This window comes from Halictus rubicundus, chromosome 13 (assembly GCF_050948215.1).
Source record: "Halictus rubicundus isolate RS-2024b chromosome 13, iyHalRubi1_principal, whole genome shotgun sequence".
Taxonomy (NCBI): Eukaryota; Metazoa; Arthropoda; class Insecta; order Hymenoptera; family Halictidae; genus Halictus; species Halictus rubicundus.
In genome coordinates, this window is record NC_135161.1 from 8,641,185 (window position 1) to 8,659,174 (window position 17,990).

A 17,990-nucleotide genomic window follows, 5' to 3' on the forward strand; every position below is an offset into this window, starting at 1 on the left:
TATTTCGGACGTAAAAACTTACCAATCAAGATTCGACTCGTATAAAATCCATCGTTCAAGAGGAACACAGCGTCGAGATCGTATAAACAATGGAATTGATCTACACGCGCAATAATCCTCGTACACGATTGAATTGTAACATTAGCGGATTAACAATTAAGTTCCATTCAGACGACGTAAAATGTTTAGGAGAATAGTGTACATAGTATCGGAATTTTGCATCGCATTATATTTATATCATAGTAGTAGCGGCATATATATATATATATATATATATATATATGTACGCATACATATATACGTCTGTTACGAAAAACTTTTTATACACGATTTTGTCGGCGTGGCTGGCATATCGTTTGAAAAATTATTCTAGTTACAATAACGGTCAATAACGGTCACGTATGCTACCAGTCGATTATAAGCGAAATAACGTGCAGACGCGCGTGTGTGCCTATAGTTCCAGTTCATGTTCAGCGAGAACAAGACGTTGATCATTTTTATTATTATAATGCGATCGGTACGTTAAAAAAAAAGCAAAACAGAAACGAAACAAGTCGACGCTTCGTTATATTATGCGATACCTCGTACGCGGAACGGCGTACCAGTGTCTACCAATTTTTACGGAAGTAGAAACTAAAATACAAATCGCTTTTTCAAATGTCCTTTGTTATTTAAATGATAACCAGTCGAACGTATACTGTTTCTTCTTTGTAAACTATTAAGTACCGTATACCTTTACATTAAAGTTCCGATTACAATGCAAAATAAACGATCCCTTGTGAGTCTCATTGCTCATCCGACAGCGTTAAGCGTCTCTACTTACGATATCATTCGTGTTTTTCGTTTTGCTGTACGCTCGTTATAGCGCTGAGAGGTATGATTTCCGAGTTTCGTTGAACGTTATTATTATTTTTCAACGTTGTTCGTATAGTAGTGGTCCGAGTCTTTATTCTAGCAAGATTAGATGAACTAGCGAGGTAGCCACGTTGAGCCCGAGAACTGCTTCCCCGAGTGCAACGAAAAGTACGTTTAAACTCCTTCCGAAATTTTCCTGCAATTTGAACAGCTTCGTTACATTTTTTCAAATTCAAATCTCGTCGAATTGGCGGCCGATATGGCGCCACTATCGCAGGACCTTAACCTATTAACAGTCTAGTATTAATTGGCCAATTAACCTTGCTATTGCATGCTGAATAACGGAAAGGGCAAGCTATATAATATTTCGTTATCGACCTCTACGCCAGGCGCACAAAAGAATTAACTTTTCATTTAAAAAATCACTACTAAACAAAAAGCGCGGGAATGCATTTGACGGATAGCATTGATTGATCGATTTCTATCGATCGGCCGGAAACTATTTCGATTCTCGAACAGGGTTGACGGCGTCTTCCGGTAGGTGGCTGGTGGTGTCGAAGCGCTTAAAATTCGTTGGTAAGTTTCGGAGGTTTCTAATTGCTTTTAAAAGCGGCCAATAACTGTAAAATACAATATAGCTCACCCTAAACGCAACCGAGTCTGTGGGGTGCAAAGTCCGAGACTACATCGTTCCTGCGGAGACTCGTTCCCGTCATGGGGCTCTTCCGCGACGGTATTAGGAGCTTTTTTCACCCAAGAGACTCTCATCTCCGCGTGTCAGGTTTTTTCACGACGGCTTTGGGGAGCAGACCGGTATCCATTCCCGTAGCTGTGAGGCTGGTTCAACCGCCGGTTATGCGAGTGGTTCGACGCCGAGCATTCTCTCACCGTGCGACGAAACTCCTGCCGGAACTTACCTGCAAACCATATGCTGAATATCTCCGTCTACTTTTACCTTTCCTTACTGGTCTTCCTACTCTGGAACACCCTAGTACTAGCTACTGCAATCTGTTAGTAGCTTCCACAGGTCTTCGTTTCAGTTAAAATGTAGGTATGTTCAATAATCCGAGTTGGTATCTAACGGACGCCATTTTGAACTCGGGGAAAATTCGCGCGCTCCGGTAGAAGCAAGATGGCGCGCATTGGAGGGAACCGTTTGACGTGTCGTCTTATTTAAAGCGAAATATTGTTCGAATTTGTGCAGATATTAGTATTTCAGCGGTATGAACTGTTCGATAAGGTGTTTAGTAATGACGGTACGTAATTTAATCACGTTTTATGATGAATTAATGGTGGCTGCGAATAGAATAATTGCGGCGCGTTTGAAGTGTTTCAGAATGGCGGGAAGTGGGGGGTACTCTTATCCGTTTCATATTATTTCAAATATTCTACGTAATATCTTTTACTTACCACGAATTTGTTGAGAATGTTACTATTTAATGTTGAGGACATAGATTCATAGTATTAGATAGTCATTCTGATTACAGTAGACAATAAATCGACATTTTGAACTGAATGAAGTTGGCCCGTTCGAAAAGTTGCGCTCCAAAATGGCGGGGAGTGGGGAGCTATTATCCATTTCAAATTGTTCCAAGTATTTTAACGTAATATCTTCTATTTACCACGAATTCGTTACGAATGTTTGTGTTTAATGTTTAGCGTATACATTAACAATATTAGATAATCATTTCAATTGTGGTTAAATGCAATAAACAAACAAAAGTGGCTATGGGGCCAGTATATTGTGCCAATTCAAATATCTTTCACTTGCCACAAATTTGTTAATACCACACTATTTGTCAATTTTCTATACAATCTGGAGCAACGATATAGCGAATCAATGAACCCAATGAACCCACGAAAAAATTATCCATTATTCCCTTGTCTAAAGTAATTTTCTTCTCAGATCCACTCTGAAGAACCCGAGGGTCCTGTCTGTCTCGGATCCCACAATCACCTTCCTGGCTCCACTGGGTCAATTTCTTCCCTACATCATCCCCATGATACATCGCGGTGGACGTCGGAATATCAAGAAGATTTGTCGGAGGGTATTCGAGAACATGTGTGTTTTTCACGCGGTTGATCGAACAATTTGTATGAATAGTGGGTACCGTGGTGGGATGACAAGATGAGCCCCGGGACGGCACAAGGACGAGAGGGATCCTCGCTCGCACCCAATGGTTAGGCATTGACGTCACACACTTTAGCCTATAGTTCGGCTACAACTGAAAATGCGTCTGGAATGACCCAATCGGACGGCTTACAGCTGCATTCCTGTCAGGGATCTTCTTGCCATCTCACCACAGTACATGTCAGCCTGGAAAGATCCCCATCCAGGATTTATCTCCTTGACATCAGGTCCTTCTCAGTCTATTTTATCCCCTAATTCGCAATCCCTAAAAAGCGTTTGTTATTTTAGATCACGTGTACCGGAAGCGACCCAGCTTAGCGTAGGCAGAGAGAAGCCGTAAAACAACGTCTCGCTTGAAAGATATGTATCAATCCGTTATGCTCGTCGGTTCCGTTGAACAGGAGAGCGTTCCCTCACTGGCAGGATGTCCGATGGGAATTTATTCAAGCTCAGCTGGGCTGTCGGACAAAGGGTAGGTCGTCGTTTATCGACGCGATAGGACACGCGAGATGGGAGAATCTTTTGTCTCGCGGCGCAAAGCAGAGCAGAGCAATAACAACGACGGCCCTTTCGATAACGCGACGCACCCGGGTAAAACCGCCCCGCATGAAACACCGTAGCCTCCCGCGAACCTAGGGTGCAAGGTATAGGGTGCAAGTGCGATCAACGGAATATTAGAAAAAAACAGAGGTCGTTTACCGCTCATGAAGTTGTAGATCAACGGATTAACCGCGCTATTGAAGTAACAGAGGCCGTGCGCGATTAAGCTGATGACGCTGAAGAACTCGTTCGACGGTAACATAATGGTATACCTGCAACGGTAAATAACGGTTACATCGGGTGCACCCCGGGCATAATAATCGGGCGCGGGCGCGTGCGTTTGCGGTGTCGAGTTACCATTTACCCGCCTGTTGCGTTCTCCACGACCATTCTTTGCTCTTTCGTGTCACTGTTTTTTGTTTTTGTTTTTCGTATTACCGACTAGTACCTTATCACGGAGAGCAAATGCACCGGGAAATAGCTAAGGGCGAAAGTGATGACCACCGTGACCAACATTTTCGCCGCCTTCCGTCTGGATCTTAGCTGCGTCTCCGGATTACCGCCGACGGATAGTGGAGGGGTCTGGCTCATCTGCGAGGCTCGCGGCGCCACTGTAAATCCGTACAATAATTAGTCATTCCGCGGATTTACCGCAACCTCTGCGAACCCCGCCCCGTAGAGAACGGATTAACCGCGATATGAGCGTTTCAAGCTTCGCTAAAGTAGTTGTAACTGCACAGAATGCTTGACGATAGCTGGAGACCAGTGATCAGCTCAACAAATGCACCCCCAGTTCAGACAAGACACCCTTCTAAGATCCCTTAGTATTCTATTTAGCTCCGCCAACTAGTAAACTAACTAGCAAGTAGCTTTGGGATGATATTGTCCGGATGATGTTATCCTCGTACAAGTTTCTACAGTTGGACTAATTGTTTCAGGAATACGTTCTTGCGATATGGACTGTGAGCGTCGCGTTAAGCGCGATCGTTACGGCTCGGAACGTTGAATACTAAGAGCAACGATAAGAAAAGGTGTCGCGGGTACAAGAAGTTCCATGAAGAAAATACGTAACGACCCGGGCGAACCTTGAGTCATGTAGTTTGATATCTTACTGCCGTTTCCGGATATGTTCGCTGTTTGTACAACCTGTCGCCACCGAGAAACTTGCACGCACAGGGGTGAGTGAGACCGCCTTCGGAAACGTACGTTCCCTTTATAAAAGTTTTCAATCTGTTTCAGTTTTCGTTTACTTACGATTGTGACCTGGAATATCGTTCGTCCAGAGGACTTTCACGATCTGCCAGTACGCCACGCTCATGAAGATCAGCGGCCCGGTGTAGAGGAAGATCACCTTGATGATGGTGAAGGTGAGTTTGCTCTCCTGGCTCCAGGATATATCGCACTGAGTGAACAGGATCGTCTTCACTTTGATGTGGGTGGGCGGGATCGTGTGCAGTACCACCAGGTCCGGGATATCTGCGGAAACGGTTAGTATTTGGCGAAAAATAAGAAATTCTAGGTGACCATCCAGCCTTCAATCTCGTTCTGCGAAGAAGGGTACATTTTTATCCTGGAGGGAAGAGGACTTCCTACGAGATTTAATGTTTAAAGGACATTCCAAGGTATTCTCTCAGGCTCTACAATTTTGTCGCCAACTTTTGGCAAACGTTTGTCACTTTCTCCGAAGTTCTGGAACTTTTTGGTATTCTTTCAAATGTAGCCAGATACTAAAAGTCCACAATTTAATTAAGTGTAAGGCGATTTTCCGAGTTAACAATTTATAAAGTGTGTAGAAGCTTGGGTACTCCTTCGGTGTATGAACTGTTTGTAAAGAATACTTACCAAAGATGAGAGCAAATGCCCAGATGCCGATGATGGCGGTCTTCGCCCTGCTGGTGGTTGACTTGAACCGCAGGGGGAAGCATATCGCGTACCAGCGGTCTATCGATATGAAAGTTAGGGTCAATATGCTCACGGTCACCGAGACTGTCTGAAACAAAAACAAAACGATATCGCGAATAAACGTCCGCCGGTTTACTTTGTATCAACGAAGCCCTGCGCTCGCTTCGGACCTATATTAACGGGTCACGTTCCCCGGGGACGTTCGAAATCTGTAAAGTTGTAGCAACGGCTCGAACATAGAAAATTGCACGGACGTTGTCGTCTCTTGTGCACGATTGTCTACGAGTGGAAAAAAAGAGCAAGAAAGAATTAATCGCCCTCATTTGCGATTCTAATGCCATCGGTCGTGAAATTACCATAACTTCCGGTCGCCGTGGCATTTACATGTTGCATTGGAGATCAGAAGGACGATAAAGACCCCCCGAAACGTCAGCTGAGACGGTGCTTTTGGCCCTCGAGTTCAAGCCACCGGTGCGCGTTCGAGCGTTTCGATGGTGAACCGAAATTAAACCGCGGTCAAACAGGTGCTGTATTTGCACAGCTCCTGCCGTTAACCCTCAGGCCCATAGTTGAGGTTTTCTACAGAGCTCCTTCGGGGTTTCTGCGAGCACGATGGAAAACTGCCTAAAGCACGGAAACTATAATTGAAACACAAGCAGCAAGGGGACTATTGAAACAATGGTGTAAATTATTCACACACCTTTAGACGGAACATTGATATAAGTAGAATATGAAGGTCGTTTTTAGCTAAAACATACGTTCATGGCACTGGACAAAATACTCTAAAATGTTCTCACCTTTAGGCATGCACGTCTTGGCTTTCCTACATGTTCCTGCGGGCTCAACAATTTTTTTGAGGCTTCCTAAAATGTTTGTCCTAGCTCTAAAATTTTTTGAGACTCATCAATATGTTCCCCCAGGTGGTTCTACAATGTCCTGAGGCTTCATCGACAAGGGACGTCGAAGAGAGGTCCAACAAGTGGACGGTGGCACCGCATCAGGGATGGGAAGTCTCAATCAGGCGAAATCGGAGCCTGTAGCGGTTCAAACATTTAATCAGAGGCGAACTAATTCGGGGGTTGGAGTTGTGGGGGCGTATCCTCGTGCCACTGGGCTAGGTCTCTCATTCTCTGTGTCTCTCTCGCGCTCTGGACGATCAATTCGAATACACGGGCGGTGCACGGGCACTCGGTAACGAGCCCTTTGACGACAATCCCGAAATTGAATCGACAGCGGTGGTCGGCCTCTTAAACGCGCCGCTCTGCATGCGCTTCGAAAAGGCGTCACACCAGGGAACATCGAGCGACAAGGCTGTCGTGCGTCTCGTTACCCTCGACGATACAAAAACCAAACAGAGAGAATTTACACCCGTCTGGGACGCAATTTGCTTAACGAGCAATCGGACGGCCTGATAAAACTCCGATAAATCTTAGAACCGAAGGAACGAGAGAAGATAGCGGGACGTACTCGCCATAGTCGTATTTGATTAATTCCCACGAACGGGCAACCTCGATAAAAGCATAACTCGGTGCTTTAGACGTGAATACGAGGCAGTAAATCCTCGGACTAAAAACAAGAGGAAAGAGTTGCGCGTCGGAGCGGGCTACAGTTTTATCAATTTCCACGGGAACTACCAGGACTTCGCCCATATTTCCTGAGCATCCGTTTTATATTCATGACGCGTCTCGTGCGCCTGCCCGACCGTGAATAAACCGCGTTATCGGCTCAAGAGTCGAAAATGTACGAAACGCGCGCCTATTGCCGCCTTGCCGTCGAACTTACAACTCTTTGGTGCTGTGAGGCGATGCCAGTACGTTTTAGAGTCACCCAAAGAATTGCGGAGACTTGGGGTACATTTTAAGAAACGTTAGAGAATTGCAGAGACTGAAAAAATGTTTCTGGAAGGTCTCACAGAAATTCTAGAGGAAAGACCACGACCACACGAATAACGCGGAATGGAGACGCGAAGAACGCAAAGAAAAATTTGTGTGACGAAAAACGTGATGAATTGCTTCGAGAATTGTACCGACGTCTTAATCAAGTTTCACAAGCCAAAACCCACGACGTCTCCAAGACCTAATTTAGGGGAAGAGGTTAATTTGAAGAGGCATTCTCGGTATCCCGAGAGCTCTTTGGGCAATCGTTATCGCGTGTTGAATGCGCTTCGCGAGGAGGCCCGTAACTTTCCCGAAGCAAGGAGATTAATTATTCCGTTCTTGCGAGATTCTGGATAAGCGGGGAAACCTTCCGGCGCGAGTGAGACTACGGGTTTTTACGCCTCTGTATTTCTTCATTTAGCAGCTGCCTCGAACAAAGACTCAACTTTACTGCACTGTCCTGGGTGCTATCTTCCAACGGCTCTCCAACGAGCACGGAAAATAAAATGATTAGAAGGCTCACGGGAAGGATAATGCAATGTTCCGGCATGGTAATGTTCCTCGCCGGTGTCGGTATAGCTGACTTTTTATCCAATTTATTCAAAAATCAACCCTTGCCTCGCTACAGCCACTTTCCCGTTGTCGATATTGAGTTTTCCCGCAGCGAACCTTGAGTTTGCTTTGCTCGCGGCTTGATGATGAATCGTTAAGCGTTTATGGCTAATGAAAACATTAAAAATTCAAGAGATCGTGGAATTTAATCTTTTATTGTTTCTGACAAGATCTCTCTGGACTTTCTTGCATCACGTTTCTAAAGAATATTCGAAAATTACTGTCCAAGGAAAAAATATTAAGTCGCTTGATTAATTTCCAATGAAAGGCTTAAGCGATATTACTGCGTTTACTTTTGGGATATTATTGGCCCGGGGAATGAGACTAGTCCTCTAAAAAATATAAATTGGCATCAACCACGGCAAGAACAATCAGTTAATCTAATTTCCTACGGAATCCGCCTGGTCAGGTACGACCCGATGGAAATTTCTGCTTTCTTATCGCTCACGGAACGTTGAAAAGGCCGATCGTTAGCCGGGTGCAGTTGTAATAATTAGACCCGGTCAAGGATCCCTCGATGGGAAGATATTCTGCCGGTGTAATGCAGATCGATCGACGCCGGAACGGAGACGGTGTGTTTAACGCGCCAGGGTAAATTGTTCGGGAGAGCTTTCGTCGGTCGTTATTGTGTTCAGGATGGTTTCCGCGCAATTACACCGGAGGTTTGCGGCGGCAAAGAGGCACGTCCTAATTTATTCATCGGCCCTGCGTCGGAAATCCGCACATGTTCGTCACAGAAGTCCATAATTAACGGCGGATCCGCTGTGGACCGGGGTTAGCCACCTTTTATAATGTTTCCCCACCACGGAATGAAAGAGGAAAATTTCGAGTACAGCTAACTCTTTCTTTTCTCTAGTACACTACAATTTTTTGCCGCTTCTTAAAATGTTCTCCCAGTGTCTACAATGTCTTGGGGGCTTCTTACGTGTTCTCCCAAGCTCGACAATTTTTTGAGGCTTCCCAAAATGTTCTCCAAGTGTGTACAATGTCTTGGGAGCTTCTTACGTGTTCTTGCAGGCTCTACAATTTTTTCCAGGCTACCTAAAATGTTGTCCTGGTCCCCACAATTTTTTAAAGCTTCCTAAAATGTTCTCCCAAGCTCGACAATTTTCTGATACTTCCCAAAGTCTCCTTCCAGGATCTGCAGTTTATTGGTGCAGTGTTTATTTTCGCGGATTGCGCAACCAGAAGTAACGAGCGGTTCCATTTACGTGAATCGTCCCCAGTTTGAATGTTCGTGGGTGCAGGATGATAACGCCCACGCATTACCGTGCCGACGTCGAGCTCATTGAGGCTCACCGGCCCCGAACTAATCGTTTTCGCTTCGAAGAATTGCCGTTAATCGTCCCGAGTCGCATGGTCCGACACGCACAACAGGAATCCTCGAAGGAAACTCGGAAGAAATCTCGGGGGAAATTAAAGAAACTGGGCTAACGAGAACTTAGAATGCAGATGATGCTAAACTGGCCGCAATCTAACCAGCAGTACAGTAATTACACAGTCTATTCTGCTGATCTTCGAATTCCTCGAGTCCCTCCAACATTTCCCTTTTAATTTCTTGCATTCACAATCTGAACTGTCTCGTCCCCTTAAAATTGTCTTCTGCAGTCGCTCATCTTTTACTTCAACCCTTAAATTGTGCATCTCGGAATGTGCATGCAAGATCCTGCACCTCTGGAATTGTCAGAAATGCGAAATTTCTTGGCATTTCTTGCAAGTTTACGTGTTTCCTACCAGCATTTGTTCCGCCAACAATTATAATTATTTCTGTAATTACAATAGTCTACAGTGCTGGATAAAAGTGTATGTTCATTTGTTCCTCGGTTTGTTTATTGTTGTATTCTTCCGCACAATTACCCAAAAATGGTTTCTTATACTTGGATTTATGCTTTCGTCCATTGCGTGTGCATCGAATCTCTTATAGAGACTAACGACTCATTGTTTCTGCGAATGTACTCTTTTCAAGACCTCATTTCTCGAGGAGCCACGGGACTGTTTAATACGTCCTGTTTAAAACACGCTTCTCACATTATAGGAGCCGACGAGAGTAAAGAAAAGTTTGAACGGAACTCATAAAACATAAATATGAGAATTTTCCTGTAACAGTATCATCACACAGTACTACGTATATCAGAAAGAATCTGTCTACAGCTTTCAAAAATTCTATAATAATACAGATCACGTTTCAGAAAATTTTGCGAGATGAAATGGAAAAGAATTGCCATGAATTCCACACCCACGGTGGCTCGACGCAGTAATCACGGTGGCCCTGAAGGAAAACACGAGTCCAGCAGCTGTTGGGCAACGAGAAGGCACTCGGACAAACAAAACGCATTGTTTTTTCCGCGCGTTGGACGCGGAACAATTTTTCGCTGTTTTTCGAGTCGGGGCACGTTCCAATTAAACCTCGACTATCTAGGAGTTGCACTCGCAACAGCACACACGCGATGATCCCGACGACGTTGACGGGAAACGATATGGGATTCCAAAAGAATAGAGAGAAATCCTCGGTTTTCCGTAGGCAGCATTGATTCTTGGTTTCTGTACTCCAGGCCAGATTACGATCGCCCGTTTTCACTGGCTTCGGGTTGCTCGTTTAATTAGCGAGATTATCGTTTCGCTGGCCGGAAATCGCAACCCGCGAAGAGGGAACATTAGAACCGACCGTCTGAAAAATTTATGCGATCGACCCGGTCACGAGAAACAGTTGTTCCAGGTGAATTATCACCTGGATGGAGCCCTGCGCCAGGGCACGGCCTCTTCGACGTCGCGATAGAACGTCCGGCACGCGAGCTTCTCCATCATTAGGCGAATGCCGTGTCTTCCGAGCGGTGGAGTGCCTCGTACCGCTTTTTAAAATCGGATTTTAAGTCGATAGTCTGCTCTCGGCGGGCTTGGTCTATTCTTCTTCGATCGAGAAAAGTCTAAAGAGCACTTTCTTGGGTCTAATCATGTCCTTGTGGCTACTCAAATTATTTCTGCAGGACCTAGAGCCTTTTTATAGTTTCTGGATAGCGGGAGAGCCTCGTTACAGAAGATGACTTTAGATGATGCGAAGGAGACCATCTTTGTATGAAAAAGTTGCGAGAGCCTGCGGAACAAGGTAATTAATGTTCACTTTTCGTAATTCAATTTCTTCTGTGCGATTATCCTTTGGAAATGCTAACAATGTACGATTTTAATGTTTCTAGGAGATAGACAAGAGTCCGGACCACTGAAAAAATTGTAGAGACTCAATGAAAAATTGCAGAAGCAAGGACAAAGCTGCAGGATCTTGTAGCAACATTGTGGAATCGCAGGAAAAATTTTTGGGACCCATAGAAAAATTGTAGACAACATCAGAAGGTTGTTAGGCCTGTGACTGACTGTTAAAGAATTGTAGGGATCTACGGAGACATTGTAGGACCTGCCGGGAAATTGTGGGGCCTATAAAAAAACTGCAGGAACTGTAGGAAGGTTACAGAACCTGCAGAACAATCGTAGGACCTGTTGAAAAATTGCAGGAGTCTCTGGAAAAACTGTAGGACCTGCTGCAACATTGTAGAACCCATACAGCTTCTAACAGCGAACATGTCAGTCATCTTTATTACATTTACCAAGGATGTCGAAGTATACCGCGCAAAAAACAACAGTCAAACATGCCCAGAAAATTTAAAAATCAATATCCGAAGGAATCTAAACACCGTGTCGGCGTATTAAAAATGTTTGGCTCGCACGATTGTATTTCTACGTGCTGCAAATATCGGAGAAACGTCAGGTTAACGTATCTCAAAGGAATCGAAGGACTGCGCCGGGGAACAGTAGTCGTGGGAAGAACTGTGTCACTTATGGTGGTACAAATAATTGATGCGGCGACGCGAGCAACATATTTTCGCGCGTCCCCAGAGGGAAGCCTGGGAGTTTATCGGGCGTATCGATGCTGTGGCAGATGAAGCCGGCGGGAAATCGCTCGTCACGACGGAAAGAACCTCGCGGAAATATCTCCGGCAGAGTCGGTCAACTTTCTGTATGAATTGCGAGCTCGCCGCGAACTCGTGCCGGCCTATTACCATTCAACGGGCAAAGTTGCCGACTTCCGGGAACGCATGGAAATGTCTTCTGGTCCCCGGAGACCTTCGGAAAGAATCGCCTGGTGGATTGCTGGGACAGCGTGCACCGATTTTTGTCCGCGTTGGCAGCGATTCAAAACGCGAGGGCGGAACAACCTGGAAAAGTTCCGAGGTAATCGGTGCGCCGGCCAATTATCGTTCTTTAAGAGCAGTCGCCGGCGAAACCGAAGTTTTACGCGGATCGTAAACCGCGGATTACACGCGACTAGTTTTCCTCTCGGCATTGGCTAGTCACAACACCGGCGAGAATTATGATATACTGCGTGCACAGTTCGATCTCGCGTGTTGCGCAATCCACCGCATTATATGCCAGCCGACTCGATTGTTAGTCTGTCAACCGTGGGTCGGTTTAAAGTTATGTTTAGCAGGAGGAAGTGCCTGAGCACTGGTCGCAACGTTCTCAGACATTTCTCGAACCCGATCTTTGCGGGAAACGAGAATAGACGCTTGGAGAACTCGGTTTAGAGAAGGATTATAATTTAAAGTTTGATATTTGCATGGCTAAGACCGTTTTATAGGATAAGCGTCTTTGGCAATTTGTCCTGGACCTGGGGAAAGATGGCAGAGACCCAAAAAAATTGTAGACTCAAGGAAGAACCTGTAGATGTTTGTAGAACTCGAGAAAAAATGTTGAGACTTAGAGAGGAATTGGAAAATGTATGACAAAGTCGTAGAGGTGCTTAAAAAATTATAGAGGCTTAGATAACAGTTGCAAGACGTTTAGAAAGACTGCTAAACCTACAGAAAAATTGCGGATCTGTAGAAACGTTGTAGAATCCACACGAGTGTAGATAATTTGTTTGTTTGTAAAAATTGTTCAGGCCTATACAAAGGTTGTAGGACTTACACTAAAATTGTAGAACCTATACAAAGGTTGTAGGACTCACACAAAAATTGTAGAACCTATACAAAAGCTGTAGGGCTTGCAGAAAAATTGTAGAACCCTTAGAAGGGACCGTAGGAGCTACAGAAAAATTGTAGCAGTCTAAAAAGGGTGGCGGTGTTAAAAAATTGTAAAGGCCGGCGAAAAAATTGTAGGAGTCTATATAACGATCCAAGGGCCAGGAGGAGAATTTGCTAACGATACACTGGCGGGTGGGGTGGGAATGTGAGGGAGATAATTGACAAGAAAAACGTTCCGCAAATATCGTTCTCGGTAACAAGAAGTATAACACTTTACGACCAAATGCAATTATCTTCCGGCGAGTGCAGTGTCCGCGTTGATTGTAACGAACGCTGTAATCGACGCTCGCAACGCGGCCACTTTCATCCGTTTACTTTTTCCACCCCTATAGCGCGCGTTGTGTCGCTGCCATGCACCACGTACTATAATATTTCGAGCTCCGGTTTTTCATGCTTCGCCGGAATTTCTGCGGAATCTGTACCAGTACGGCAAGCGCGTGGAGAGCGAAGAAAAGTGGAACGTCGCTCGTTACATATTCCTATGGTCCCGGCACGGATGCAGTCGTTTCTTTTCGGAGATCCTGCGGATCGTTAAACGTACTTCTGAGGATGGTACGTGGGTGTTTAATCAACGAACCCCCGTGAAAAGTTACTCCGGGCACGTCCCTTCCAATCTGAGACATAGATCTGAGAATATTAGAGGATGTATGTCGATAGACTACTTTCCTCATACTTGATTCCATAGAGAAAGCGGGAGATAAAACTGTAGGGGCCGCTGAAAGGGGACTCGCAGATGAGGGTGAGTTAATAACCAATCCTAAGAGGGCCATGTTCTTCAGCTAGAAAAGTATAAATATTGTACAAGCTTGTACAAAGATTGTAGGACCTATAGAAAATTTATAGAGGCTTCAACAAAAACTGTAAGACCTATTCAAAAATTGTAGGACCTGTTAGACAGTTATAGAGGCACTTATAAATACTGTTGGACCAGTTAAGAAATTATAGAAGCTTTTGCAAGAATTGTTGGTCTTAGAAACAAATTGTATTATATCGTACTTTAATTTTAAAAGTATGCAAGCATGTAAAGAAATTATTCCTTGAACTAGGTCTATAGAACAGTAGTAAGAAGTGGCGCGAATGCCAGCAGAAATAACTGAAGGGAAGTTTCATGCAAATCCCAGAGAGACAATTTTCTCGAGCCAGAAGAGCATCCTAAAAACATTCCATCATCCGAAGCATTCAAGAACATTATTGGACAAATTCTTCAGGAAGATCATAGGAAATTTACGAGGATAAGTTTCTTCAGACTCCGCAATAATGTTGTAGTCATCTTGGCCAGCAGCCACGACAAGAAGGCATCGCGAGACAGATGTTTCGCGTATAACTGAGATTATCCGCAGTTGAACGGCGGCTGCATATTATGTGAAGAGAGGGAGAGAGAATTAATTGGATTCCTGATCGGTGTTTGCTTACGAGAAAAATATAGGACCAGCAGGGGCATTCAGGGCCGAAACCACGCGGAGTATGCTATTCCGAAACACTGTTGCTCCTGTCCCTGTATTTGCTGGTAGCTTTATCTTGTCCATAGCGATCGATGTGGCCCGATTATACCAGTAATTCGTTGCGCCGGCCCCGCTGCAGCAGGCGAATGTCTTTGATACCGGATGCATGGCGCACAGTGTAATTAAAAGGGATTTCGCGTGGTACCTCGTCCGTAACATACTGATAATTTATGTGGGACCGCTAATCCGCTAACCGAAGGAGATTGGCTCGGCTCGTCTTGGCATTCGACCCCGTCTTTCACCGACTTCCCATTTTCTTCTTCATTTCATCCCGAATGCTTCAGCGTGTGCAGCAATGAATTAGACACTTGAATTCATTCGTGGAATGTTCATGAGGGAATGGAGAACATGTTCGCAATTGAAACAAAGCAGGACGTGTAGGTCCCGTTAAAAAATTGTAGAAGCTTCAACGAAAATTGTAAAACCTGCTAAAAAATTATAGCGGACCTTACAAAAATTTGAGACCTATAGAAAAATTATAGAGGCCCTTACAAAGATTGAAGGACCTACCTAGAAATTCTGGAGTCTGCTATAAAAATTGTAGGACCTAGTACAAAATTGTAGAGGCCCTGACAAAAATTGTAGACGTCCCTACAAACATTATAGGTCCTTCTAAAAAATTTCACAGACCTTTACAAAACTTTTGGGTCCTAGATAGACACAAATTAGAACAGTTCAAGCATAATCCATGAAAATGTGAAATGTACTGTCTCAACAATTTTTGTCAGTCGCTGTAGCTTAGTATAACTAGATTTAAGGCAAACCTGCGACTAGCACTAATTAATCCGTACACCTAATACTCTGTTCCGATATTAATTGCCGGCGAGTAATCTCCAATGCTCATATTCACCGTAGAGGCGTGTGGTTAGGCAGATCGTGCAGGTTAACAGGTAGAAGTGCGTCGGCGTTCTACCGCTGTGCGAAACGATGCGGCGAAATGAAATTGTCGCGGCGAGTTTGTTGAAGGGATTGAATCGCGGACGAAGAAATTATTCATGGCATGCATGTAGAGACCGAGGCGAGGGCGAGTACTCGTATTTACCTGGCTTGGCGTGGTGGTTCTCTCCCTCTATCTCTCTCTCTCTCTCTTGTTATGTATATATGCGCCCCGCTCGGCCTCTTTGCTTCCGGCAAAGGTGTATTCACCGTCAGCGACCCGCTGCGCGCCTCCGCTTTTTTCCCTTTCGCCTGTGCAGAGCATTCATCGAGGTATCTCTTCTTTCTTTGCTGCGAGAATTTCACCGGGTTGCCTGCGCGCCGCTTTTCCTTCCCCCGTTATAATTCCCCGGCAAAACGCTGCGAGAGACTAGGGCTCCGGGTCCCAGCTTTCGTTGAACAACCCGTACGATGACGGTTGTCATTAAAGCACCTAGGCTGGGAGCTACGGAAATTCTCGCGACGAGAATTCTCCCCCGGGGATCCGGGGAAACGCGATTATCAGAATCGAGGAACAGTCGAATTACGAACCCGTCAAGGTATTCCTGAAAACCGAGCTCCCTCCTGGCTCTCTTTGTAAAAGCCCGGAAAATCGGTTGAGAACCGGGGAATAAGTTATCGGTTCCGGGAACCGTGTGCAACAACACGTTGTAAGATAATGCGATTTGGTACCTGGCTGAGAGCTACGCTGGTAGCGCAACCGTGCAGCTACACCGTCGACGGAATGTAAGCTCGAACACGAGCATAGTGCTGCCGACCATGATAAACGAGCCGAACGATATTTCCATGCGACTGTGACCTCGCATACAAGTGTAAATCGGCGGCGTAATCGTGCGACGATACAGGGCGTTTTAAGCAGATGCGAGCCCCCACGTGTTCCTACGTGTCGGCGGATTAGCCAGTGACTTGTTGGATCCGGAAATCGTATCTTGACCTCCGTTAATTATACTCCAACAGTTGCAACCCCCTCGTTATCAGTTTATACGCCGTGTTGGCATTGAGGTTCGCGCCTCGAGTGGGAAACGTTGGAACGTGTTTGCGTAGCTAATGGATTGCCGAGGCTTTCCAAGGATCTTCGGGGCTGAGGAGCTGTGTACAGGACGCTTTTGAGACACTAGCGAAGTCTCGGGAAGTTCTACAATTTTTTTGATTGGCTTTCGGTAGGAGTTCGAGACTCCAAAAAGCTTTTCAAGAGTCCTCGAATGTCTATTGCAAGAATGTTACAAAAGATCCGGACTCGAGGAGTAGCTATGATAAGGGTCCTTGAATGTCTACTGCAAGAATGTTACAAAGGATCCAACAGGACTCGAGGAGTAGCTATGATAAGGGTACTAGGGTGGGACTTTTAAAATTTGAAAAATTGTCCAGGCGTATACAAAAATTGTTTGACCTCAAGAGAAATTAGAAAGGGTTCTACAAAAATTGTAGGACCTACAGAGAAATTATAGAGGCTTCTACAAAAATTGTAGGACCTATAGAGAAATTATAGAGGCTCCTCTAAAATTTGCAGGACTAGTTAGAAAATTGTAGAGGCTCCTACAGAAATTGTAGGACCTCCAGAGAAATTGTACAGACCAATACAAAAATTGTAGGACCTCCAGAGAAATTGTACAGACCAATACAAAAATTGTAGGACCTCCAGAGAAATTATACAGACCAATACAAAAATTGTAGGACCTACAGAAAAATTATAGAGGCTCCTACAAAAATTGTAGGACATATAGAGAAATTGTCCAACCCCATACAAAGATTGTGGGATCAGTTAGAAAATTGTAGAAGTTGTTTAAAAAATTGTCGGTCCTATAGAAAAATTGTCCAACCCATACAAAGATTGTGGGACCAGTTAGAAGATTGTAGAAGCTCTTTAAAAAATTGTAGGTAATACAGAAAAATTGTCCAGGCCTATACAAAGATAGTAGGACCTGCAGAGAAATTTGTGGACTCCCTAAAATCGCGTTTGTCGAACGGCTTATGATTTCACACTGGAGAAAAGACCAGTCTAACGCAGCTTTGTTTTCCCGCGGGTCCTTTAACGAGAACGAATGCGCTTCGTTAACGTGGTCTGATACGGATCGCGCTCGGCGACAATGATTAGCAGCAGCTATAGATTCCGGGGCGCACATTCTCTCGCGACTCTTCGCACGCCGGACGACAACAAAGCCTGAAACAATACCCTAACAATAGGCTATAAAGCAAGTTTGCGTTACGTTGCCTTGCACTCCGATACAGGATACGATCTTTGTAGCATCGTATCGTATTAAATCCCCACCTTCCGTCGTCTACCAATTTTATTAAATTCCATCTACAGAAGGTTCCGATCAACGTGTGCTATCCCGCTGCCTTTGAGATGCTAAGTCACCGTTTACCATAATCGCTCAGATCTTTGCATCCGAGTGCAGTATAGTTCAATATAAAAAGAGAAGTTTCCCAGAAAAATATGGCGCAATGTTATGACCTCGTCAATCCAGAACTAAGCCGAGGAGGCTTTATAACGCTACCGCGAAAGATGCACACGGTCTGTAATAAAATCAATTACGCATGAAACACTTCGACGTATTGGCAG

At 44.8% G+C, this 17,990-nt stretch overlaps 1 protein-coding gene across 10 annotated transcripts in view; it reads right to left on the reverse strand.

Moving 5' to 3' along the window:
* Positions 1–97: 97 nt before the first annotated feature.
* LOC143360574 (orexin receptor type 2) overlaps positions 98–17,990 on the reverse strand; it is a 32,521-nt gene continuing 14,628 nt past the window's right edge. For 4 of the 10 annotated variants that reach the window (XM_076799555.1, XM_076799553.1, XM_076799556.1 and 1 more), the window contains 5 exons: positions 5,369–5,516; positions 4,781–5,002; positions 3,975–4,137; positions 3,686–3,798; positions 98–1,051 (listed from right to left, as the gene is read on the reverse strand). In XM_076799555.1, the coding sequence (XP_076655670.1) occupies positions 828–1,051; positions 3,686–3,798; positions 3,975–4,137; positions 4,781–5,002; positions 5,369–5,516 (870 nt within the window). In that variant the 3' untranslated portion in view covers positions 98–827. The other 6 variants (XM_076799562.1, XM_076799557.1, XM_076799559.1 and 3 more) reach the window with 6 other exon arrangements.